Source organism: Bos javanicus, chromosome 15 (assembly GCF_032452875.1).
Source record: "Bos javanicus breed banteng chromosome 15, ARS-OSU_banteng_1.0, whole genome shotgun sequence".
Classification (NCBI taxonomy): domain Eukaryota; kingdom Metazoa; phylum Chordata; class Mammalia; order Artiodactyla; family Bovidae; genus Bos; species Bos javanicus.
The window spans coordinates 1,826,087-1,852,641 of NC_083882.1; the positions used below are offsets into that span (position 1 = coordinate 1,826,087).

General features: G+C 35.1%; 1 protein-coding gene across 9 annotated transcripts in view; it reads right to left on the reverse strand.

Moving 5' to 3' along the window:
• The window catches only part of GRIA4 (glutamate ionotropic receptor AMPA type subunit 4), a 680,382-nt gene that overhangs the window by 14,678 nt on the left and 639,149 nt on the right, over positions 1-26,555 (reverse strand). For 3 of the 9 annotated variants that reach the window (XM_061440062.1, XM_061440063.1, XM_061440067.1), the window contains exon 15: positions 845-959. The exons of 4 other annotated variants lie outside the window; for them this stretch is intronic. In XM_061440062.1, the coding sequence (XP_061296046.1) occupies positions 845-959 (115 nt within the window). Of the gene's footprint in view, positions 1-844; positions 960-26,412; positions 26,452-26,555 lie in introns of those variants that run through there. 2 more of the 9 variants (XM_061440068.1, XM_061440069.1) reach the window with 2 other exon arrangements.

Consider the following 26,555-nt stretch of genomic DNA (forward strand, 5'->3'; position numbering starts at 1 on the left):
AGCAGGGTTTCTTGTTTCGGGCAGTACTCTAGAATTTAAAAGAAAGGCAAGAATGTATATTTTAAAATTTCAGTGTTCTTACATACCGATTGAAGATATGTAAGGAAAGAAATTCAGTCAGAATATTCCCATCTCTAGATTGCTTTAAGTCTATCTACAATGAAGAAGAGTTCTGAAACACTGGTTAATAATTTCTGCTAACTGTATACCTTTTTTTAAAAGACACTGCTTAGAAATAAAAATAAAACATTATTTTATGAAGCTGGAAATATGACATGGATGCAGTAAAGATAAAGCTGAGTTGGTCTTGTTTTTATAATCCGATCTTTCTTTAGTTTGATTCATTTATGGAAGGCAGAAGCGTATAGTTCATAATTTCTTTTGATTTGTTATATAATTTGCTATTTAATGGAAGCCTGACAGTTTTACGTGGAGAAATGTCTTTCTGGAAGGTACCTGGTCTAGGTGAGGCTAGACTATTGCTATTATTCAAAAATATTTTGTGGCAGCTCTGGTGAAGAAAACAAGACAGACTGACCCTTTCTGTTCTCTCTCCTCATCACTTTCAAAAGCCTGCTTTCTCACACCAAGGTTCCTAGGACTATGTCTGATCTGTAACTTCTTCCAAACCAGAGATTTAAGTGACAGTTTTAGTTAGGTTTGTTAGTGTGTCCCCAAATTGATATTGTTTGCAAATATTTTTGCTTTGACAGTAATTGCATACTTAAGTTTGTGAAGGAATTTGGCGATTCCCATGGTATTCACAGGTCTGAATTGCGTCTCCTAGCAGATGCACCTATTACTTCACACACTGTTACCCGCTCTTGGTGACATTGAGGCTAACCTTGGAGTCACCTCCCCCGCTGCCACATTCTCCTTTGTCGTACCACCATTTGTTTTTCAATTTGTCCAAGAGGCCTTGTTCATTCAGTTTTAAAACTGCGAGGTTAACAGCATTTCTTGAAACGATAAAACATATCTTGTAAGAAACTGCACAGCTGTTAAGATGTTAGAAGGAATGAGGGTTTAAGCTCTTTTATAAGCTTCTCCCAGATGCTAAATAAACCTCTCATTTTGTCATCCTGCAGCCCCTTCTACCAGGCAATTGTAATTTCCTTCAAAGTATATTAAACCTATGATATCTGGTGCTATTCACTTTCACAGTTCATTTATTATCAAGTAACTGACATCAACATCAAGCAATTACATGAATTTTCTTGTTTGCAAAACAGTAATAAACTTGAATTTACTAGTAATTGAGAAAGAATTTTGTCTTGAATTCCCTTGCTTCTAGAATGTCAATGACCAATAGGAAAAAAATGAAAATACATTCCCAGAAGGAAAAATATAATTGCACAAACAAATCAACAAATCTGCAACTAATTTTTGTGTACTGACTTCCTAACAAAGAGTATGGCTTAATTATTATTCCTTTTATTATTTGTATTGGTTCAGTTTTCTGGTCTGGAAGTCATAGGATGGTCAAAAGAAAGGTAGTAGCAGCTCTCAGGGAATTTATATTTGAATTCTGTGTTGATTTTTAAAGTCACTAGCTGCTATTTAGAAAACAGGATCATACATCCAACTTGATTGTTTAAATTATATAATTAAACCCCAGGAAAATATGCTGCATGTGATATGGGCAAACAAACACTAGATTAGATTTCTTCCATGTGTATCTCTATAGGGGATAATGGTGGCATATTCTAATTATTTTCTAAGAGGATTAAAAAGATGTGTCATGGATTTTGCTTCCCATGTACTTGGTTTCTTTCTTGCTTTCAAGGTATGGGTTTTAATTGAACCATCAACTGTTTAAACAAGTTTTCCCAGCATTTAATGAAATGACTGTTAAATCTAGTGAGTGGCTTATATACTGAGCGACTTTGAGTTCAGTTTGGGCCATTCTATTTGATAATTGCCCAGTTTGGTGATTGATTAATGACAAATTAATTATATTTAATACTCAATTTATTATTATACTTAATAATTAATAATAAAATAAAAACAACCTCATGTTAATGGATAGCATTTGAACATTGATTTGCAAGTTAAATATCATTTAGTTGATTAATAAAATGCATTGTTTGTTTAACCACAAATCAGCCTATTAAAATATTTATTCTCTTAAAATGTGTTTGTAATATTTCAGGTAAATTATGTCCCTTTTCCAGTGTTGTAATGGTCTGATCCACTTGGAGAATAAATATTTCCCATGAATAAACCACATACTTTGAGAGGATGGACACTTTCTAAGGGTTAGATTGCCATTTACTAAATGCTAATGAAATAGTTAGCTGTTCCCACACTCTGAAGTAAGTCCCACGCTAGTAGTGTAAAATAAGTAATATACTTCCTGAGGTGAAAAGTTATCAGTTTAATCAGCAAAAGGACCAGGCTGAAATGTAGGAATAAATGAAAACTCAGTGTGGCTAGAGACATCTATTTTTTAAAAAATACTGTTAGGAGAAAAGAATTATTTAATTTTACTTTCCAAAGAAACTAAATTTGTCTTTCAGTGAACTGAAACTAACAAAAGTTTTCTATTTTGGAGAAAATTGTTTTTATAATCCATTTTATTTTAGTCTTAAACATTTCTATCAGATTCTTTTTCAGTAAAGTGCTATCCCAATTATTTTATATGTTGGTTTAGACCACTCCTTTGATAAAACTATAATCATTTCATGAGAGGGTTATTTAACAGGGTTATTAGCCATATCCAAAAACAGTTTCACAGCACAATAGAAAACAAAAAAGCAAAATTAAAAAATGGATAAGGAAAACAAGGTTTATGTTGAGAAAATTGTTTGGAATAAAGCTTTCTACAAAGTTATTCTAAGACATTGTCTTTCTAATAACATCTAATAGGCCATGTAAAAACAGCTCAGTTTCACACTGCTATCCATATATGTGCATGTATGTATATCTATATTAGTCAATATAACACTCTTGACCAGTAGGTTAAGTCACTGCCCAGTTTACAATTAATCCACATTTTCTTGTGGTTCCTCAATAGAATTCACTTAATACTATCACGTGTAAAATGTACTTTCCATAAATGAAGGCACTTTGTAATTAATATTTAGGGACAATCTTTAGGATTTTGAGGACTTCTCTGATGGCTCAGATGGTAAAGCGTCTGCCTACAATGCAGGAGACCTGGGTTTGATCCCTGGTTCAGGAAGATCCCCTGGAGAAGGAAATAGCAACCCACTCCAGTACTCTTGCCTGGAGAATCCCAGGGACAGAGGAGCCTGGTAAGATACAGTCCATGGGGCCGCAAAGAGCTGAACACGACTTCACTTTCACTTTCACTTTAGGATTTCAAGATTTCTTTGCCTTTTAAAAAGGCTTGCTATTTTCTGTAATTGTCTGACTAAAGATGTAATTTCTTTGTGTAATCAGTTTAGGTCTAACTGTTTCCTTAGACTGCTATTTATAATACAGCACACACCACATCTGTAAGGACCATTTGAATATCTGCTCTACTTTATGGAATGCATCACGTTTACATATTATTAATAAGAATCATCAACTGACTTTAAATATACATAAAGTTACTTATGATGGTCTATAGTCCCTGGGGTCACAAAGAGTTGGACACAACTGAGCATGCACACACCTAAAGTTACTTTACTCAGTTTTCTAGATTAGATTAAAAACCATTTTTTATCCGGGTAAAAAGGGAAAGGAACACTGAAGACATAATTACAAGCAAGCCTAAGGAACTCAGAAGGAGTCAGGAAAATAAAGTACATAGAAAGCAGATCCTTGCTGCAGCACATTTTACTACTGCTTTGAAATTCCCTTCATACATTTCAGACATAGATTTTGAAATCTATGTCAACAAACTAAAATTGATGATGAGAATATTCTTGTCTTGGTTAAGCATTAGAGAAGTTGCAATAGTGATCTGCCAAGAAGATAAGAAAAAATAAAAATATTGAGGGTTATTTTTTACATTAATTATTCCCTTCATTCTATTAAATGCAGCTTTTACAGAATAAACAAATGAAATAAATTGCTTTCATTTAAAAATGGAAGGAGAGGAAGAAACAACAAGTGATCACATTGTTTTTCTAGCGATATAAACCACATTTGAGAGCCCAGGTATGTTGACCATGACCGTTTATAAGACTACAACAGGGCCTATGTACCATACTTATTTGCCTAGTCCGTTTATGACTTAGCAGAATCCTAGGTAAGAAAAACCCCTCTCCAAATAGCTTTTTCATAGTGGTGAGATGATGGGGAACACAATTCAGGGTTGAAACAAAAATGCTCACTCAGACAAATTCCAGGAACTCTGGAAAAATTTCAAGGGTTTTTATTTCTGAACTGTTGTTCAATTGAGTTTGAGATTATGAAATCTATCTCTCATTGCCCAAGGCTCTGGGACCCATTTTTGTTAACTAAACAAAAGCTATACAATGGGAACTAACAGACTTAAACTTTTCCATTTATTAATTTTGCATAAATTAATCTAATGCAAATTAAGATTTTCTTGTTGAAAGCGTGCTTAATTCAGGCTAAGATATTTATATTTTCCTCTCTATCCTCCCATAAGTAATTTATTATTAATCTGTAGATTTAGATATTTTTTTATGCTTACTTTATGCCTTACTCATTGTATTTACTTCTAGACCATAATTCTTATAGTTTATTTTTTTCTGTTAGTGAGATATTAACATTCATACAGAGAAAACTTGAAAGATTTGTTTAACAAAGTACTCATGATTTCCTGGATTTGAGAATATTATCATAAAGAACTGATATACAAGCTTTAGATACAGTTATTGTTTGTACACAAGAAATTTACAGTATATATAATTTCTAAAATAAAGTCAGCAATATTATATTTAGTCTAGTTAAAGCAAATTCAATTACATTTTACTTAGTAAGATGAATACTTCATTATTGTCTATGATATCAATAATATATGGGCTTAATGGATTTTTTTGTCTAAACTATGTAATTTTGCTAATGCATTATTATCCTTATAAAGAGGGATTCATTAATTATATGCACATGAAAAAGTCTCCTTAGTTTTAGGCCTGTACTCTTTTAACTTGAGTATTCTCTTCATACTTAATTCTCTATAAAATTTAAATATCAGGTGTTACAATATTCAGAATATTTACCTGAATGATGCTACAAAGTATTTTCATAGTCCTAGTAAATTTTAGTATTATGTGACTCAACAAGAAATTGTGTAAAATACCTTAGAAAATCCTTTAAAATCTGCAAAAGACATTGGTAGATAGTTTATGCAGGAAGAAGTACAAATCATATAAAAATGATTTACTCTTACTTAGAATTAAACTAATGTGAATCCAAGAAATGCAAATTTTTTGCTCTTCATATTAGAAAAGCTAAAAATAAGGATAATATTTAATATAGCCAAGGATTTAATGTTGTCCTGAAATTAGAATACACTGAAAATAGAATAGAAAGAAAATAATACGGTTTTATAAAACAAAAAAATCCAGTTCTTACCCTTGCAAATTATTAATAACAATTCCCCTTTGAGGAATCAATCCTAGGAAATAAATCAATGATGTTGACAAAGTAATATGATAAATGTTATAGTATGTTTATATAACAAAACATTGAAAGCAACTTACATGCCCAACAGAAAGGGAGAATTAAGCAGATTTAGTGTACAACAGTGGTTTTCAATCTTGATTTAAATGTTAGAACCATTTATTACAAATACAGATGCTCAGGACTAACTTGCTGTATCAGAATCTTCTGACATGGTGGCAGCGTGTATACGTTTTTAGAAAGCTCCCTAAAGGATAGCACTGATAAGCACCAATAATCCATATGACTGAATGTTTAACAATCATTACAGGATTTTAATGACAAAGGAAATGCTTAATGTTGAGTGAATAAAAGAAACAAATTGTATATTCATTGTGATCTTAATTTTAGAAAAGATATATAAGGTTTATATGTATGTGTATATATATATAAGTGCCATATATATTTTTATATATAATTTAAATATTTATTTAAATGCTATTTATTTGTATGTATAGATGTTAATGAAAGTCGCTATCTGTAGGTAGTAGGATTATGATTGATTTGGCTTGCATATTGTTCTTTGTGCTTTCCCACTCATTCAAAATTTTCTTCAATGAAAAGTGACACTTTAGTAAAGAACAAACAAAACTACTCTCTTAATTATTTTATAATATGCATATTAGAATTGTTTCATGCAAATTAAAATATATATTCTATTTTGGATCAAGAAAGATTAAGGAAGTTAGAAGTTAGAAATTTTTCTTAAGGATCTCAGAAAAGAATTCATTGTTTGACAGTATGGTTTGCTTTGGCTCACTTGGTTTTGTGTCTCTAGTCAAGGCTGGATGGAGAACATGTGATACATTTGGCTTCTACAACGGTTCTACCTTATTTGAGGGAGCAGGTCTGTCAGAGAGGTGTGAGTCTACCCAACAGAAAGGATCTGCGGGAGGTTAATGGAACTCTCAGTGGCCTAGAGAGAAGCCTTGCTGTTTCACAAAAACTACATAGACAAGGTGACTTTTTCCCCTTAGGACAGATTAAATGAAGGTGATTGTGACTAAACTTGAGTCCTGCTAAGTGGGCCATTATATATATATAGCTTTGTTTTTAAAAAAGATTATATGGTTGGAAGTTATGTTCTTTTACAAATGAGCATTAAACTCTAAGAAAAAACTTTTTTTCAGGTGTTTTAAAAAAGGCAATTAAAAAAAAAAAAACTTCCATCATACAACATACTTTTTCTATCCTTCTTTTTGAAATCATGCTAAAATTGCAGGTTGAAAAACTCATCTGATTTAAATTTTGTTGTGCAGCAGGTAAGTATATGCTGAAGTTTTTCCAGGGCCACTCAATAGGAAAATACTAATTTCATAAAATATAAATAATAACCAACTCTGTATAGATTAGTCATTCTGATATTTAAAAGGCTGCATTCTCAGTATTTTAACAAGTGTTATGTACATGAAAGTTCATCCCATATGGAATATGAAATAGGTAGACAGGAGCAAATGTCACAGAGGATTTGACTTTTGTGGTTTAATCATGTCCTCCTGTTCATTCCCCACTCTTACATAAAGGTAGCTAGAGTAAATTAGTAGGAAAACTGAGAATTTACAACAAATTACAGAACTTTGTATACAGGCAGTTAATAACTACTTGAGAAAAAGAACTATTTTATTACTCAAAGAAATATAGAAAGTGAATAAAAATCAATAGGCTATCAAACAACTAAATATATCTGATTTATGGAAAAATATTTGTTTTCACAGTTCTACCCTTTATCTGCTATGTAGGCCTGGAAGACGAGCTAATTCTCAGCATTTATCAATGTTCCACTGTTTTCAGTTTAACTTGTAGCTGTGCTCTCACTATTTTTCCCTCAAATTATTCCTTCCAGTAAATAAGCACAAGCCTTTTTTTGCTTCATTGGGTTTGTGCACTCATTTCCAAAGGAAGAATTTGGGCCAAGTTGCTCTACATGTATATGCAGACATTTTTAGAAAAAATATTAAGTTTTCACTCCAGTTTGCCTATGTGATAACAGTTAAGGCTTGCATAAAATGGCACTATTGATCAATAATTTAACACCAAAATTCAGAGGGAAAATTATTTAACATGAAAAGACAATTCAGACCCAGCAGGATTTATAATGAGTATTTGAAAACCATTTTTGTAATGAGGGATTTCTTGTCTTTATTTTGGAGTCTGGATGACATATATATAATTAAGTTATATATAGAGAAATGTACATCATGAGAAACGCTGGGCTGGAAGAAGCATGAGCTGGAATCAAGATTCCCAGGAGAAATATCACTGACCTCAGATATGCAGATGGCACCACCCTTATGACAGAAAGTGAAGAGGAACTAAAAAGCCCCTTGATGAAAGTGAAAGAGAACAGTGAAAAAGTTGGCTTAAAGCTCAACATTCAGAAAACGAAGATCATAGCATCTGGTCCCATCACTTCATGGGAAATAGATGGGGAAACAGTGTCAGACTTTATTTTTTTGGGCTCCAAAATCACTGCAGATGGTGATTGCAGCCTGAAATTAAAAGACGCTTACTCCTTGGAAGGAAAGTTATGACCAACCTAGACAGCATATTCAAAAGCAGAGACATTACTTTGCCAACAAAGGTCCGTCTAGTCAAGGCTATGGTTTTTCTAGTGGTCGTGTATGGATGTTAGAGTTAGACTGTGAAGAAAGCTGAGCACCAAAGAATTGATGCTTTTGAACTGTGGTGTTGGAGAAGACCCTTGAGAATCCCTTGGACTACAAGGAGGTCCAACCAGTCCATCCTAAAGGAGATCAGTCCTGGGTGTTCATTGGAAGGACTGATGTTGAAGATTAAACTTCAATACTTTGGCCACCTCATGCAAAGAGTTGACTCATTGGGAAAGACACTGATGCTGGGAGGGATTGGGGGCAGGAAGGGGACGACAGAGGATGAGATGGCTGGATGGCATCACCGACTCTATGGACATGAGTCTGGGTAAACTCCGGGAGTTAAAGTGATGGACAGGGAGGCCTAGCATGCTGTGGTTCATGGGGTTGCAGAATCGGACACGGCTGAGCAACTGAACTGAACTGATAGAAATGTTTGTATTTCATATTTCAATTGAATGAAAAAGAACTGAACAAATAGAGTTAACACTGGGCTAGATTCCAAGAATTGTCTCTAAATTGTGTTCTTTGGGATTTGCATGACTAATTCCTATTTGAGAACTAGGCCCCAAGAATGTGATTCTTAGAAAGAACACTATTATTTTTTGTGAGGATATCTGCCACTGGTTTAGGTAGCACACTAGCTAGAGATTGTGATAAACAACAAAAAATTTTATATTTTAATATTGAGGTTTTTAAATGTAATCTTTACAAATATTTTATCCAGCCTGGTTTCTTGATTTTTGTCAGTTTTAGGTCGCATACTAGAATTTTTTGCCCTCCTTTGGTCATAGACTTCTTTTAGAAGTCAATGAAAGCATGTATACTTCCTCAGGAAAAATACACAAACATGCAAAACTCAGACTGATACACAATTTTAGGGAACTGCATGGAAACAAAATCTGCCATGGCAAAATATATCCGGCATGTGGATTATTTCAAGATGAAAATAATCATGGCACAAAAGATACAAGAAGAAACTTTGATCTTCTTGCTAACTGCCTTAAGAATTGAGATAGTATTCCTCTGTTACAGGAATAGAGTTACCGCCAGGGATATCTGCAAAGAATATTGGCTAGGTAGGTATCACGGGGGAAACTCTTAGAGATCAGGGTCTATTTTGTATCCCATTGTCTCTGCCTGGCCCTGCAAACATTTGGTTCCCAAACATTTGCTTTTCTATCTCTATGTGAATTGCCTTCCTCTCTTTTGAAGTTCCAAACCTTTACCCACAACATCCCTTTTTGTCTTTTGCTGAAGATGGTATTTAATGTGAGGATTTGGGCCACTTTGGCTAGTTACGAAGTTTTTTTGGGTCTCTGCCATGTATATATGTTATTAAACTTTTGTTTGATTTTCTCCTGTTAATCTGTCTCATGTCAACTTAATTTTTAGAATAGCCAGAAGAGCCTATAAGGGTAAAGGAAAATTTATTCCTCCCCAACAGATAGGATTCAACTTTATTGGCTGAACACTACTCCCTATAAAGCTGCTGCAGTTAAGAGACCCTGGGGCACCTGACAAAAGCCAGCACAAGGTATTATTTGTTACCATGTGGGCTAGTCTCACAAATCTCTGGCTGCACGGTCTGTTGGAAAAGAGACTAGTTTTTCTCTTTTCGAAAATTAGATTAACAGGAGAAAATACTTGTGAGGCTAGATCCTTGCAGTTTGTGACTCTTGGTTTAAAGTTTCGTAAAGTACTACCCTTGGTTTGTCGATCATTTTTCCCCAGAGATGGTCACTGATTTTCTTTGTCTTTGTCTTTTGTGTCATTTGTTTTAAGGAGAAAACCATTGGTGTGATTAAGTTTTCCTTTTGTCTTGTTCTATGTCTTGAAGGTTTGGTTTTTATCCTAATGAGAAAAATCTCTCTGGTTTCTGGCATCCAAAAGGTACACATACCAGTGTTCATTTAGCAGCTAGTTAAATAGGCTGAGATTCTGAGCAGTCTCTTTGTTCAGCTGTGCCAGCTCTCACAGGGAGTTTTGTCACAAGGGGTTCAGTCTATAAGGGGCCTTTCTCTTCTCAAACTTTTTTGGCTATTTTGAGAGTCACAAAAAATGGGGACTAAATCATCTATGGCTTTACTTCAGGACACCTGTTGTGTCCATGATACCGTGTCTAGAAAGTTACTTCAGGGTCTTTCTATAAATTGGCTTATTGGTTTAAATCACTATTAAATTCCTACTCATCAGTGGTCCTCCTTCATGGATCGCAGTCTTTTCATGGTGAAAGGGCTTGCATAACTCAATGTATCCATGAGCCATGTCATGCAGGGTAATCTAAATGGATGGGTCATAGTGAAGAGTTCTGAAAAAATGTGGTCCTCTAGAGAAGAGAATGGCAAACTACTACAGAATTCTTGCTATGCAAACCCTATGAACAATATGAAAAGGCAAAAAGATATGATACCAAAGATGAGCCCCTCAAGTTGGAAAGTGTCTGATAGGCTACTAGGGAAGAACAGAGAACAATTATTAAAAGCTCCAGAAAGAATGAAGTGGCTGGGCCAAAGTGGAAATGGCACTCTGTTGTGGTGTGTCTGGTGGTAAAAGTGAAGTCCGATGCTGTAAAGAACAATATTGCATAGGAACCTGGAATGTTAGGTCCATGAATCAAGGTGAATTGGACATGGTCAAGTAAAAGATGGCAAGAGTGAACATTGACACCTTATGAATCAGTGAACTAAAATAGATGGGGACGGGTTAATTTAATTAAGATGATCATTATATCTACTACTGTGGTCAAGAATTCCTTAGAAGAAATGGAGTACCCTCATAGTCAATGAAAGAGTTAGAAATGCAGTACTTGGGTGCAGTCTTAAAAAGGACAGAATGATCTCTGTTTCCAAGGCAAATGGTTCAACATCACAGTAATCCAAGTTTAGGTGCCAACCAGTGATGCTGAAGAAGCTGAAGTTGACCAGTTTTTGTAGTGATCTACAACAATAAACTGTAGAAAATCCTGAAAGATATGGGAATACCAGACCACCTGACCTGCCTCTTGAGAAATCTGTATGCAGGTCAGGAAGCAACAGTTAGAACTGGACATGGAACAACAGACTGGTTCCAAACAGGAAAAAGGAGTACGTCAAGGCTGTATATTGCCACCCTGCTTATTTAACTTCTATGCAGAGTATATCATGAGAAATGCTGGGCTGGAAGAAGCACAAGCTGGAATCAAGATTGCTGGGAACAATATCAATAACCTCAGATATGCAGATGACACCACCCTTATGGCAAAAAGTGAAGAGGAACTAAAAAGCCTCTTGATGAAGGTGAAAGAGGAGAGTGAAAAAGTTGGCTTAAAACTCAATGTTCAGAAAACGAAAATCATGGCATCTGGTCCTATCACTTCATGCGAAATAGATGGGGAAACAGTGGAAACAGTGTCAGACTTTATTTTTGGGGGCTCCAAAATCACTGCAGATGGTGATTGCAGCCATGAAATTAAAAGACACTTACTCCTTGGAAGAAAAGTTATGACCAACCTAGATAGCATATTGAAAAGCAGAGACATTACTTTGCCAACAAAGATCCATCTAGTCAAGGCTATGGTTTTTCCTGTGGTCATGTATGGATGTGAGAGTTGGACTGTGAAGAAAGCTGAGCGCCGAAGAACTGATGCTTTTGAACTGTGGTGTTGGGGAAGACTCTTGAGAGTCCCTTGGAAGGCAAGGAGACCCAACCAGTCCATTCTGAAGGAGGTCAGCCCTGGATGTTCTTTGGAAGGAATGATGCTAAAGCTCAAACTCCAGTACTTTGGCCACCTCATGTGAAGAGTTAACTCCTTGGAAAAGACTCTGATGCTGGGAGGGATTGGGGGCAGGAGGAGAAGGGGATGACAGAGGATGAGATGGCTGGATGGCATCACCGACTCGATGGCCATGAGTTTGGGTGAACTCTGGGAGTTGGTGATGGACAGGGAGGCCTGGCATGCTGTGATTCATGGGGTCACAAAGAGTCAGACATGACTGAGTGACTGAACTGAACTGAACAACACCTTCTAGAACTAATGCAAAAAAAAAAAAAAAAAAAAGATGTCCTTTTCATCATATGGGATTGGAATGCAAAACTAGGAAGTCAAGAGATATACCCAGAATAACAGGCAAGTTTAGCCTTGGACTACATAATGAAGCAGGACAAAGACTAACAGAATTCTGTCAAGAGAACATGCTGGTCATAACAAACACCTTTTTCCAACAATCCAAAAGATGACTCCACACATGGACATCACCAGATGGTCAATACAGAAATCAGATTGATTATGTTCAAGATGGAGAAGCTCTATATAGTCAGCAAAAACAAGGCCTGGAGTTGACCTTGTGTCAGATTATGAGGTCCTTATTGCAAAATTAGGCTTAAATTGAAGAAAGTAGGGAAAGCCACTAGGTCATTCAGGTATGACTTAAGTCAAATCCGGTATGATTATACAGTGGAGATGACAAATAGATTCAAGGGATTAAATTTGGTAGACACAGTGCTTGAAGAATGATGGATGGAGGTTCATAACACTGTATAGGAGGCAATGACTAAAACCATCCCTAGGAAAAAGAAATGCAAGAAGGCAAAGTGGTTGTTTAGAAGGCTAAACAAATAGCTGAGAAAAGAATAGAAACAAAAGGCAAGGGAAAAAGGGAAAGATATACTCAACTGAATGCAGAGTTCCAGAGAATAGCAAGGAGAGACAAGAAGGCCTTAAAAAAAATGCAAAGAAACAGAGTTAAACAATAGAATGAGAAAGACTAGAGATCTCTTCAAGAAAATCAGAAATATCAAGGGAACATTTCATTTAAGGATGGGCACAATAAAGGACAGAAATAGTAAGGACCTAGCAGAAGCAAAAGAGATTAAGAAGATGTGGCAAGAATACACAGAAGAAGTATACAAGAAAGGTCAAAATGACCCAGATAACCACGACCGTGTAGTCTCACCTAGAATTGGGCATCCTGGAGTGTGAAGTCAAATGGGCCTCAGGTAGCAATACTATGAACAAAGCTAGTAGAGGTGAAGGGCTTTCCAGGTAGTGCTAATGGTGAAGAAACCCCCTGTCATTGCAGGAGATATAAGAGACAGGAGTTTGATCCCTGGGTTGGGAAGATCCCCTGGAGAAGGGCATGGCAACCTATTCCAATATTCTTGCCTGGAGAATCCCATGGACAGAGGACTCTGGCGGGCTATAGTATATGGGGTTGGAAAGAGTCAGACATGACTGAATCGACTTACAAGGCATGAACAGTAGAGATGAAGAAATTCCAGCTGAGCTATTTAAAATCCTAAAACCTAAATCCTAAAACTCAAAGTGCTACACTCAATATGTCAAGAATTGGGAAAACTCGGCAGTAGTCACAGGACTGGAAGAGGTCAGTTTTCATTCCAACCCCCCAAAACAGCAATGCCAAAGAATGTTCAAACTGCCATAGAGTTGTTCTCATTTCACATGCTAGCAAGGTTATGCTCAAAATTCTTCAAACTAGGCTTCAACAGTATATGGACTAGGAAATTCCAGGTGTTCAAGCTGGATTTAGAAAATACAGAGGGACCAGGGATCAAATTGCCAACATTTGTTGGATCATGAAGAAAGCAAGGGAGTTCCAGAAAAAACATCTACTTCTGCTACACTGACTGTGCTAAAGCCTTTGTGTGGATCATAGCAAACTGTGGAAAACTCTTAAACAGATCAGAGTACAAGACCACCTTACCTGTCTCCTGAAAAATCTGTATGCAGTTCAGAAGCAATAGTTAGAGCCTCACATGAAACAACTGACTGATTCAAAATTGGGAAAGATGCATGACAAGGTTATATATTGTCACTCTGCATATTTAACTTATATGTGGATTAAATCATGTGAAATTCTGGGCTGGATGAATCAAAAGCTGGAATCACGATTGTCAGAATATCAACATTCTCAGATATGCAGATGATATCATTCTAATGGCAGAAAATGAAGAGGCACTAAAGAGCCTCTTGATGAGGGTGAAAGAGGAAAGTGAAAATGCTGGCTTGAGACTCAACATTCAAAAAACTAAGATCATGGCATTCAGTCCCATCATTTCATGGCAACAGAAGGAGAAAAAGTAGATACAGTGGCAGATATTATTTTCCTGGGCTCCAAAATCATGGAGGAAAGTTACTGCAGCTATGAAATTAAAAGATGCTTGCTCCTTGGAAGGAAAAATATGATAAACCTAGACAGCATATTAAAAAGTAGAGACATCACTTTGCTGACAAAGGTCCGTATAGTCAAAACTATGGTTTTTCCAGTAGTCATGTACAGATGTGAGAGTTGGACCATAAAGAAGGCTGAGCACCAAGAATTGATGCTTTCAAATTGTGGTGCTTGGAGAAGACTCTTGAAATCCCCTTGGATTGCAAAGATATCAAACCAGATAATCATAAAGGTGATCTATCCTGAATATTCATTGGAAGGACTGTTGCTGAAGCTAAAGCTCCTATACTGTGGCCACTTCATGAGAAGAGCCGACTCATTGGGAAAGGTTGAAGCAAAAGGAGACGGTAGCAGCAGAGGATGAGGTGGTTAGATGGCAGCATCAACTCAATGCACATGAATTTGAGCACACTCTGGGAGACAGTGGAGATAGAGGAGCCTGGAGTGCTATAGTCCATGGGATTGCAAAGAGGTGGACACAACTTAGCAACTGAACAGCAAATGGCAATAACATCAATGGCCAGATGATGGATCTTTTGAATTGGAAAAGCTTCTAAATTGGTCAATATTTGCAAAGCGCTCATCGTAGATAGGTGTATTACTAGTATCTATGGAAAGACCAAATTAAAAGTTGGATGCAAAGAAATATAACAGCTAACCTTTAAAAGGTCTCTTAGTTTTAAAAATATAAGAAAATCTTTTCAGGAAGCTTATTAAATTCATATTCTAAGTGGGTCTTACAGGTGCTAATAAAAACGTTATTTATTAATAAACAAATGGAAGGGAAAGAGTCTCTTTTTGGGAAAGAGACTCTTCCCAAAAAGAAAAAAATTCTAAAAGAGTTGTTAAATAATAAAGTAAATAAAACAAATAATGAAAGTGGGAATAAAGAGGAATCAGAAAGGGAAGAGTCATGGGACTAATCAAAGCAGAATGAAAATCTTTAGATGGTTGTTAAGAATTGGGATAAATAAAATGAGCATTTGTGGGATCAAAACAAAGGTTTTATAATACAGTACTACCTAAGATTGTGTGAGTCCAAAGGACCCCATATTGGTTCTCTCCAACAGTAAAGATCCCAAACAAGTCTACTCTAATTACTTCAGTTTAGATAAATTTTAAAAGCTGGAAGGAAAAGATTAAGAAGACTGAGGAAACTGAGAAAACTGCAACTGTTTCGGGGCAACAGTTAGGCCAATTAATCGAGTTAAATATTGACAAAAAAGCCTTGGTCCCTTGGGTCTATCCCTTACTGGGGTCATCAGAACCTTTATATAGGAATGAAGCAAATGGCTGGGGGATAAAAAGTTTCTGGGACTCCTTGCAAGACTGAGACTTGTTGATGGCATTTTATTGGAAGCTAAGGTTACAGAACTGATAGAACTGAGATGGAAATTTATTAAAATTTATGTATTTGAGTGGACTTTGTGTAAGATGGTTGCATTTCTTTTGCCTTGATGATATTGTAGGGATGAGCATTTTGTCTTCCCTTGCCTGGTTTTGTAAGATGGGGCAGGTAAACCCATTATTTAGGGAGTATTAATTGAATAAAGGAAGCTGATAGTGCTGAGCTCACATAGTATGAGATGGAAGCCCAGAAACTGGGCGCTGATATTTAGGGGCTAAAAGAAGCAATAGTGGAAGATTTTGCCCCGAGAGTGAACTGGTATGTGGAAGTGCTCTCTCACAGGAAATCTAATTCACATCCTCCTTAAAGATTTATCAAGGACAACTATATAAGTTTTTTCCACAAATAGTAAAAAGCCTTAACAATCTGAGCATATATAATTTTTTTCCAATTATTATTTATAAATTAGTGAATTTGTGATATACCTGATTCATGACTTAAGTTTTACAGTGAAATCTATGAGAGTTCTGGTTGTGTTTATGTTTATGTATGTGGATTATTGATATGGCATTTTTCTATCTCCAAATATTATCAAAATTAATTTGCAAAAGAGCTCTTTTTAATTGCCTTAAAAATAAGTGCTTAAGAATTAAATATTTCTAAATGTAGTAGAAACTAACCCAAATGTTTTCCAGTGTACCTGATTTAAGATTAATCTTTAATAAGTAAAAGCAAGTTTAAGCTTGTTGGTTTAAGTAAATAGGCCTATCTCAAGAGTTACCAGCATTAATTGTAGAGCTTATATTCTACTAGGTTTCAGTTCAGTTCAGTTCCGTCTCTCAGTTGTGTCCGACTCTTTGCAACCCCATGAATCACAGCACGCCAGGCCTCCCTGTCCATCACCAACTCTCGGAGTTAACTCAAACTCATGTCCATCAAGTCGGTGATGCCATCCAGCCATCTCATCCTCTGTCATCCCCTTCTCCTCCTGCCTCCAATCCCTCTCAGCATCAGGGTGTTTTCCAGTGGGTCAACTCTTTGCATGAGGTGGCCAAAGTATTGGAGTTTGAGCTTCAGCATCAGTCCTTCCAATGCACACCCAGGACTGATCTCCTTTAGGATGGACTGGTTGGATCTCCTTGCTGTCTAAGGGACTCTCAAGAGTCTTCTCCAACACCACGGTTCAAAAGCATCAATTCTTTGGCACTCAGCTTTCTTCACAGTCCAACTCTCACATCCATACATGACCACTGGAAAAACCATAGCCTTGACTAGACGGACCTTTGTTAGCAAAGTAATGTCTCTGCTTTTCAATATACTATCTAGGTTGGTCATAACTTTTCTTCCAAGGAGTAAGCATTTTTTAATTTCATGGCTGCAATCACCATCTGCAGTTGAAGCCTCCAAAAATAAAGTCTGACTACTAGGTTTACCACAAGTTAAATACATTCAGATATCTCTGTTACAAACTTTGTCAGCAAAAAATGATAAATTTGTATGATAAAATTTTCACAAGTAATTAAATAAGTTTAAATGAAACAAAAGTTTTTAGGTGAAATCTTTAATAATAATTATGTTTTATGGCATAGCTACTTAAAAATAGTTTCCTCAAATTTGTTTTGGTAACTTGAAACTTTAGAGTTTTGCTAAGTTAAATGATGGGAATTTCTGAATGTTTAGATCATTTCCAGAGAAGATAAAATGCTGAAACATTAATTGTTAAATAAATCTATTTTTTGTCTTCTTATTACAGAGAACTAAAGATATTTGGGTTTATTAAAATGTGTCATGGATCACACTGAAAAAAATTATGCTGTAAGGGAGTCTTATTAAGAGATAAAGTTTTCTTGGAATATTTGTATATATATGTATTTGCCTTTGAAATATTTTATTGTCACTTTGGTTAAGTGAATAAGTATTGCTTTACAGTGACCTATAATCGTATTTGTCCAAGTGATTTAAAATATTTTGATAACTTTGACAAAGTCTCCCAAATCAAAATTCTAAATAAAGTCCCTTTGAGCCTCTACTTAACTTTGAGATGTTTCATAGGGCCCCTGAAACATCTCAAAGAGAGATACTAAATTAAAAACATGGTACATTAAAGTATATGGAAACCATTGTTAAATGAGCAATGATAAATCTTAGGTGTATCGTGTGGGTAATACAGGTGTTCTAGAGGTTATATGAAATTCCTAAAATTCAGATATGTCCTGGTATGTTATCAGTCATATTTTTAGTTATTGTCTTAAAATGTTCCATGTCACAGAAATAGACAAATTTCCATGTCAATTGCATTGCAATTTGATCTTTAACCATGTGATTTTAAGTTTTTGTCATTCATAGATAGTTTTTGTTTTACTAAGATGCTCTTAGAAAATGAAGATGTTCATAGAAATGATTTTTGGACAAATGTAAGTTTGTGATAACTTTTAGATCATGACACTAAACTGGTAAGAGATTATAGAATTCTAATGAAAAACTTAATGGCTTCATAAAACTGTTAATAAAAGATCAAGATCAATAAGAATTAATTATATGGAACTGAATGAACTGATGAATATGATTTATAATTTTTATAACTTTTTATCTGAAATATTACTGGCATTTTCATCATTGCTTTCCAGATACAAAGAAATATTTCCTCTTCTATTAACTATGACTTATAGCAATTTGGCAAATTGTACCGATGTAAAAAGAATTGAAACATCTTTTTCTTCCTACCTGATCCCCTCAGAATTTAGAAACTCTGAGTATTTTTATATTTTTTTACATACTATAAAAATACTATATTTTTTTACATGCTATATATTTATTTACATACTTTCACTAAGAATTTGTACTCCTTGTATTAGAAGACAATAGGAAACATTGGTTATATTATCAAGGCTTTGACTGGAAAGTCATGTTTAAAAATGTCCAGACAGCTTGAAGGAATTAAGATCGACTGTATGGAGCCATAGAACCCTTTGGAAAAATAGCCTGGTAGTTTTCTTATATGGTTCCTAGCAGCCTTACCAGTTGAGTAAGTAAGGTTATTTCCTGGAAGGCACAGGAAACTCAGGATATTTTGGAGACCTTGTGGCTTAACTGGTAAAGAATTCGCTTACAATGAGGGAGACCTGGGTTCGATCCCTGGGTTGGGAAGATCCCCTGGAGAAGGGAAAGGCTACCCACTGCAGCATTCTGGCCTGGAGAATTCCATGCACTGTGTAGTCTGTGGGGTCTCAAAGAGTTGGACACGACTGAGTGACTTTCACTTTCTCTTTCAAGATGAGAAGAATTCATCCAAATTTATATATATTACAGGTAAATCTGGTAGCAAATCCTTGGCATGGTTTCATGGTATGAGAGGCATTTAAAAATTTAATCTGGAGATTCCTTTGAAAATTTCCAGCAAAGCAGATCAATTACTGTTTTTGCTGGACTTAAGTAAATAACCAGGGCAAATTTAATGGCATTAATTTTGAAAATAAATTAGTCTTAATTTGATTTTCTTTGATAGAAGTAAGGGTAATTTTTAGAGAAAAAAAAAAAGCGTAGTGTTTTCAGTTTTTCTTCTGCTTCTTATTTTAACTTGGAATCATTGAGAATAAATGCTGCCCTTTTCCTGAAGCCCTTCAAACTGAAGCCGAACAACTTGATATAAACTTGAGCGATCACAATAATTGCCTATATTTAGACAAACTTCTTGACTATTGCTGTGTAAGATTCTCAGGAAATTTACCTGAATACCTAATGACATCATTGAAGACATTTCATACTGCAAAACATGCTTCAGTCCTGATATCTAGAAATCTTGACTGGCAGCTCTCAGGACTCAGATACTGGGTTTATAATTTACTCCAATCATTAACCTTTGTGTTTTTTTTTGCCTCCATACAAATACCTCCTACCTGATTGTTTGCACCATATAGCCCTAACTTTGAGAGCCCACCTGCATCATGGCCTCCTGAAATAAACTGATTAGTTGTCGGACTATGTGGTTGATTTGATGAGCTATAAAGCAACATATAAAGTCAAATTCTGGACTATGAAATGTCTAAAAGAAACTTCAAAGACGAGACTATAGGTGAATAAAATCTGTTGCCCCCAAATATTTCTGGCATGCAAATTATTTCAAATTGAAAACAATCAAGGCTTGAAAGGCTCAGGAAGAAACTTTGACCTTGCTAACTGCCTTAAGAATTTAGGTAGAGGGCCTTTTATAGGAATAGAACTAACACCAGAGAATATGGGCTAGGTGTGTTCGGGAAACTAGAGATCAGAGTCTACTCAGCATCCCACTCTCTCCCCATGGCTCAAGCATTTGTTTCCCAAATATTTGCCTTTTCCTCTCTATGTGAATTGTGTTTATCCCCATTTGAGGTACCAAATCACTACCCTCAACAATCTCTTTTGTCTTTAGTTGAAGATGGATTTAAGGTGAGGGTTTGGGCCATTTGGTGAGTTACTCAGTTTTCCTGGGTCTTTCCCTGTATACATGTTATTAAATTTTTGTTTGATTTTCTCCTGTAATCTGTCTCACATCAATTTAATTCTTAGCCTGGCTGGGGTAGAGGAAGGGTGTCTAACTCTCTCTGACAATTCTAATAAACCTATTGTAAAATTAATTAATGACTTTTCAAGTATGCTTATTAAAGATAAATAAAAATATTTCTGTGACCCATATTGGCTCCAGAATTTTAATAGAGAAGAGGTTTTCAGACTATGATTTGGCAGAAATGAATTTCCAAGATATTAACTCCATTTGTGATCATTCTGAAAACACATCATATGTGGGTTTTTTTTAAAGGACTCTATGTTAAATCAATAAAAATTTAAAATAAATGTTGTCAAAAGATACTTTTATTTATCCTTACATAATATTTAGAAAATGTAGTCATATTAAATAATGTAAATTTTATTTTATTTTTGGTGGTCTTTTGAGTGTGCAGTTTGAGATTATATGAGATAAAGTCCCTGCCCTAAGCCACCCCATTGTTATCATTATCCACGATCAAATTGTACAAAAGAGGGTTTTATTTCAAGATGAGATCATAACTATCTAGATTAAGTGCTTCAAGTTACCTCTGGTTATCATTCACTTTTTAAAGTTGTGATTATCATCATTCTAAAGTAAAACTTCAAAAATACTTGGCCTTGCAGAAAGATGCTTTGTCTGGACTGTCATTTTCTATGTGGACCCTGTCCCACCCCCAACTTTAGATACTTTAATCTCCTAGACCATTCTCTTTATTCTCTTTACACACCTTTCAGAATTCTAAACTATTCCATTCCATGTACCCCGACCATGTTTCCTTCTTCCATCCTTTGCCAGTTCTTAAAAGCTTTCATTGATTGTTTAAAGAACTAGAATCCTATAATATTTGAGTCAAACTGTGGTTTAGAGGTTGTCTACAACTTTCTCATTTTATAGATGTGGTCACTGGGGTCTAATGAAAGTTAGGTGACTTGCTCAACAAAGCCCAGCTGGGACACAGGTCTTCTGCCTTCTAGTCCAGTGCTCTTTCCCACAGAACTATGGTATCTTTGTTTTCTGTCATCCTGTGAAGTTAAACTGTTTACTCATCCTTCCTATGGCTCTCTAAGGAAACTTTCCTTTTTCCTGAGAAGATTTTTATGCTTGGTAGGGGTTACCTTTTGGTTAAGCTTTGACTCATATGCCTTGCCCTATTAAGTTGGCAACTTCTGTTCTCTCTAAACACTCGTTGAGCTGAGATAAATCTTAAAAAGCAAATAATCTTGTCAACTGGCCTGATCCTAAAAGAAATTACAGTAGATGACTTTCTTTAAAAAACAATACTAACAACCTAAATGATGATTTGATTTCATTTGATGGCAACATTTATTTTCTCCTAAGGTTAAAATTGGATAGGTTTTTTTGATACAAGGTTCTTAATGATTTAAGTGCTGATCTTTTACAATATGTAATCTTGAGTTTCCAAGAACAGCATCATAATGAAGCATCAGTATAATGAATTAGATGGTCACAAAAACTCGGTTTCATCTTTGAATTTTTGTTTCCTCTCCTTTCTCATAGTCGATCATCCATTAAGAACTGTTTTTCTGAAAATGTCACCTATTTGCATTTCTATTACATTGACACCACCTTATAAAAATCCTTATCACCTGAGACAAGATCCACTGACTCAGTCCCTTCTCAGATGCTCACAGTCAAAATAACTTTGCTTCTCTGCTCATATGTAGTGCTTTGTCAAAAACTTTCAGTGATTCCTGATTGCCTCTAAAATACTATTCTAATCTTTCTGGTATTCATGGCTTTCCAACAATTCAATTTACATATGCCTTTACAATATAATTTTATTAAGCCAGACTCTGTGTCAAGTTATGTTTATTCTCACTGAATCCTCATTGAATCCACATGGCTGCTGCTGCTGCTGCTGCTAAGTCGCTTCAGTCGTGTCCGACTCTGTGCTACCCCATAGATGGCAGCCCACCAGGCTCCCCGGTCCCTGGGATTCTCCAGGCAAGAACACTGGAGTGGGTTGCCATTTCCTTCTCCAATGCATGAAAGTGAAAAGTGAAAGTGAAGTCGCTCAGTCATGTCCGACTCTAAGCGACCCCATGGACTGCAGCCTACCAAGCTCTTCCGTCCATGGGATTTTCCAGGCAAGAGTAGTGGAGTGGGGTGCCATTGCCTTCCACATGGCTAGTAAATGGCAAATGGAAATGGAACCTGGGTATCTCTAACACAGAATCCCAGCCTCTTAAGCACTAGTTCACCAAACAGAACTTCTCTTCCTCTAGCCAGTCTTATTTTCTTATAGTCTCAAATATATTTTATTCAGAATGAATTCCAGTCTCATGATAGAAAGTTCACCAGGAATTCTTTTTCTTTCTTAGCTTTTCTAAATTTCTTATAATTTTCCAGTAATCACTCACTGACTTATTCATTCAACTGGTATATCTGAACCTATTTTATCAGATCTTTCCCAGATATTCTAATTACCTCCTGCTTCTTTAAATTATCTATATATTATGTAGCACACTCAAATTTGCTCTAACATTTCATTACAATGTTTGTACATTTTTTTCTCCTTGGAAAGCAACAGCTGTGTCTTGTGATACTTTATAACATTTTCAGTCCCAGTGCAGGGCAAGAAATAGAGTAAGCAGGCAATAATTAAATGTAGGATGATATCTCAATGAGTTGACTTAAGGTGGTAGTTTTCAAGCAACCATTCAAATGAAAGCATAGTGTGTTATACAATGAAAGAGAATCTTTCAACCATGGAACCTGATAAATTTTGAGAAGACCTGATATGAAGAATGTTTTAAAACAAAATAAAAGAAAGCAAAAGGCTTCAAAACTGTCTGTTAAATATTGGCAAGAGGAACATATGAAATTACTGACTCTAGAACTTTTGTCCACTGTATAAACAAAATAATCTAAGAAAATATTCCATATTCTAGATAGTTAAAATAAAGGGATCGCCAGTTCAGTTTGTGTAGCCAAAGAAAGAATACTAAAAGATAAAATCAAATATGTTTGTTTGTGAATATCAAGGGAAATCTGACACTTTCAATGAAAGTCAAAGATAAAAATCACAGATACTAGTATTTCTATAGTTCAGTTCTAATCTATTTTAGTGTAGCAAATAAAACATACTGCCTTTAAAGATATTTTTTCTACTTAGAACAATATAATTCAGCATATTTCAGAAATTAAAAATTTAATTTATCATAAACAGATTTTAAATGTCAACTGTATTTGGTTTAACTTGATTAAGATTTATTTTGTTGTACATATAAATATGTATTTAATTCACTAAATACATCTACTTAATCTTTATATACAAATACTTTAAATTTCTTATCAAGTTCTTGAAAGAAAATATTAAAGTTTTAATTTTTCTCTTTCATTTCAGGTTTCTGTTTTTTAGTAATAGACTAGCTTCCTAGGTGGTTCTAGTGGTAAAGAATGGCCAGCCAATATAGGAGACATGAGTTGTTGGTTTGATTCCTGGGTCAGAAAGATCCCCTGAAGGAAGGCATGGCAACCTGCTCAAGTATTCTTGCCTGGAGAATCCCATGGACAGAGGAGCCAGGCAATTGACAGTCCATAGGGTCGCAAAGAGTTTGACATGACTGAAGTGACAGAGCATGCATGCACAGCCTTTAAATATAACTTAAAATATATAGTTTAAAGTATCTTTTAAGTGATCTTGTTTCATCTATCTTTAAGTTTTGACTCAGATTTTGGTTAGGTGGGAGAATAGCAAAAACAGAAAAAGGAAATTGTTTGGTAAAAATAGGGTCTTGAAAAGAAGCTATCTGAATTTGCCATTCAAAGAAGGCTCATAACTAGGAGAACATGTGGCTTTCCCGTTATTCTCTGGAAAGAACTGAAGACTTGGATTTCTAAATACATTTGTCTGTGAATATTATAAGCTTATGCCATCCTAAGTGAAATACAAACCTCTTATCTTTGAGAGTGACAGGACATACAATCATATTTCAAAACAGAAACATATTCTCTCATTTATTTTTATTAAAATTTAAATAGGAAGAAAGTTTAAATTATTAAAATAGTCTCACCTTTGCTCCTATTGATGTTAATACTAGAACAATATCACACAGTCTTTTAGCTATTAGCTCAGGGGTTGGATATTTTTTAAATTACCAGTTTGGGCACTTTCACCATCTAGTCTTAATATATTTAATAAATTGAATGCAGGTAACATGAGACCAGTACTTTCATTTTACTGAGAAACTAAAAAAAGAAAAATATGATGTTTTATCTCAATTTCAGGTTATCCAAAAGAACTAGAAATCACTGAAGAACCACCAATTCTTTCTTAGAATGAGATTATCATGATATATTTTATAAGAATTCAAAGTATATAACAGATCTACTTGACATAACTAATGTCTGTGTGGGTGTCAAATTCTAACACATCAATACTTCACTAAAAATATTTTGACTTTTTTTTCTTTTTTTTTTTTTTGCTTAAGCAATCCATGTATCTGGCATGATAAAATTCAGGAATAAATACATTAGGAATAAATAATATACCTTAAATATAGCCTATACTTTTCACTAAGAGAGTCAGTGAGTGAGAAAGCCAAAGTTAAGTTCTATCTGACAAAATGCTTTATCTGCTAAAAGTTCAGTAATTAGGTTTCTGGATTTGATGACCATTGCAACATCATTGGGCTTCCCCAGTGGCTCAGTGGTAAAGAATCTGCCTATAATGTGTGTGCCACAGGAGACTTGGGTTCGATCTCCTGGGTCAGGAAGGCTCCCTGGAGGAGGGCATGGCAACCCATTCCAATATTCTTGCCTGGAGAATTCCATGGACAGAGGAGCCTGGTGGGCTACAGTCCATGGTATTGAGAGAGTCATACATGACTGAAGTGACTTAGCACGACAAGGCAATATCAGTAATCTACATAAATGTTGGTATAAAATCAAATTTCTAGTTTGTATGTGTCCTCTCATGTACATTCCTAGTTACACGACTAGTATGGTTCCTGCTCAGAAGGCAACAATCTCTAATAATAATATATCCTTCTGAAATGACTTTCTTTCACTAAAACCCCCCAAATCCAAGTTTAAGCTGATGTCAAGATTCTAAACATATCTGTAACAAAGAAAAAACTGCTTCTGAAAGATGATTATTTACTAGCAACTCACTGCTTGAATTCTCATTCTTTCTGCACATGTCTTTTTTTTTTCCTAAAATTTCCTTCTTTATCCACAAGTGTCTTAGTTATACGATCCTAGAGCTTTCTTAAAATCTGTTTGAGTCATGTAAGATCTAGCCTTCTTGAGAGTAACAATAACAAAAAAATATTACTGGATAGAATCTGGGAGCTGATCCCTCCATAATCCATAAGACTTCTTCAAATATCTCAAATTCTGGATGTTTTTATAAATTCTCACTTTGGATTTCACTTGTTTCTCACTTTGCACTTCTCCCCTATGGAGGGACCAATTAGAAATAGGGTATTAAATTCGGGAAATACTGATGTTATGTTTATGGATAACAACATAAAACATGAGAAGTAACACTGGAAACCATTAATAGCAATGAAAGAGGCCTGGTAAGCGCTTCTATAAGCATGGAGAAATACTGGTTGAAACAATATTACCTCCCTTTCCTCTTAGATTTTTCTAACCACAGCTTTCAAAAGTTACCTTAAAATTTCACTAATAGATATTACTTCACACCAAGTCTAACCTGACCATATTTACAATTACATATCATTTAAATTACATCAGCTGCTTATTTAAAGTAAAAAATTTTGTAATAATCATATATTTTCTATAGAAACACTTTGGATTTTACCAAAATTTTTGCAACCTTATTATCCATTATAGTTTGATTGTCAGTTACCATCCATATTTTACATGTAATAAAATTCCAAACTGATGACAATTTCCTAAGACCTATATAAGAATCTAATCCTTAATAGAAGACTGGCACTGATGTTTAATGATGATAAAAAAACCTTAGCGTATAACTGATAAGACGTGTGAAGGTTTTTTATTCTGCTATTACATTTGTATGTGGGTATTCAAATAACTATTATGCACAGGTGGCAAGCTGGTTTCTTAATCCTGTTAAGTTAAAAAATATAAATGTATAAAGAAAATAGGATTAAAAATAGGTGGGGGAGGGGTTTCCTTCAAATAAATGGAACCCATTCTTTTGAAAGAAAACTCCCCTCTTACCTTAGTCCTGGAGCTGGTTAGTTCTCCTCTGTCCTCCTCCTAGGGGAGAAATACCCAAAGTTAAACAATAATAGAACATGGTCTTGTATTAAAGTCAAGTTCAGTTCTGGCGGATCCTTTTCTCATGTCTCACAAGACACTAC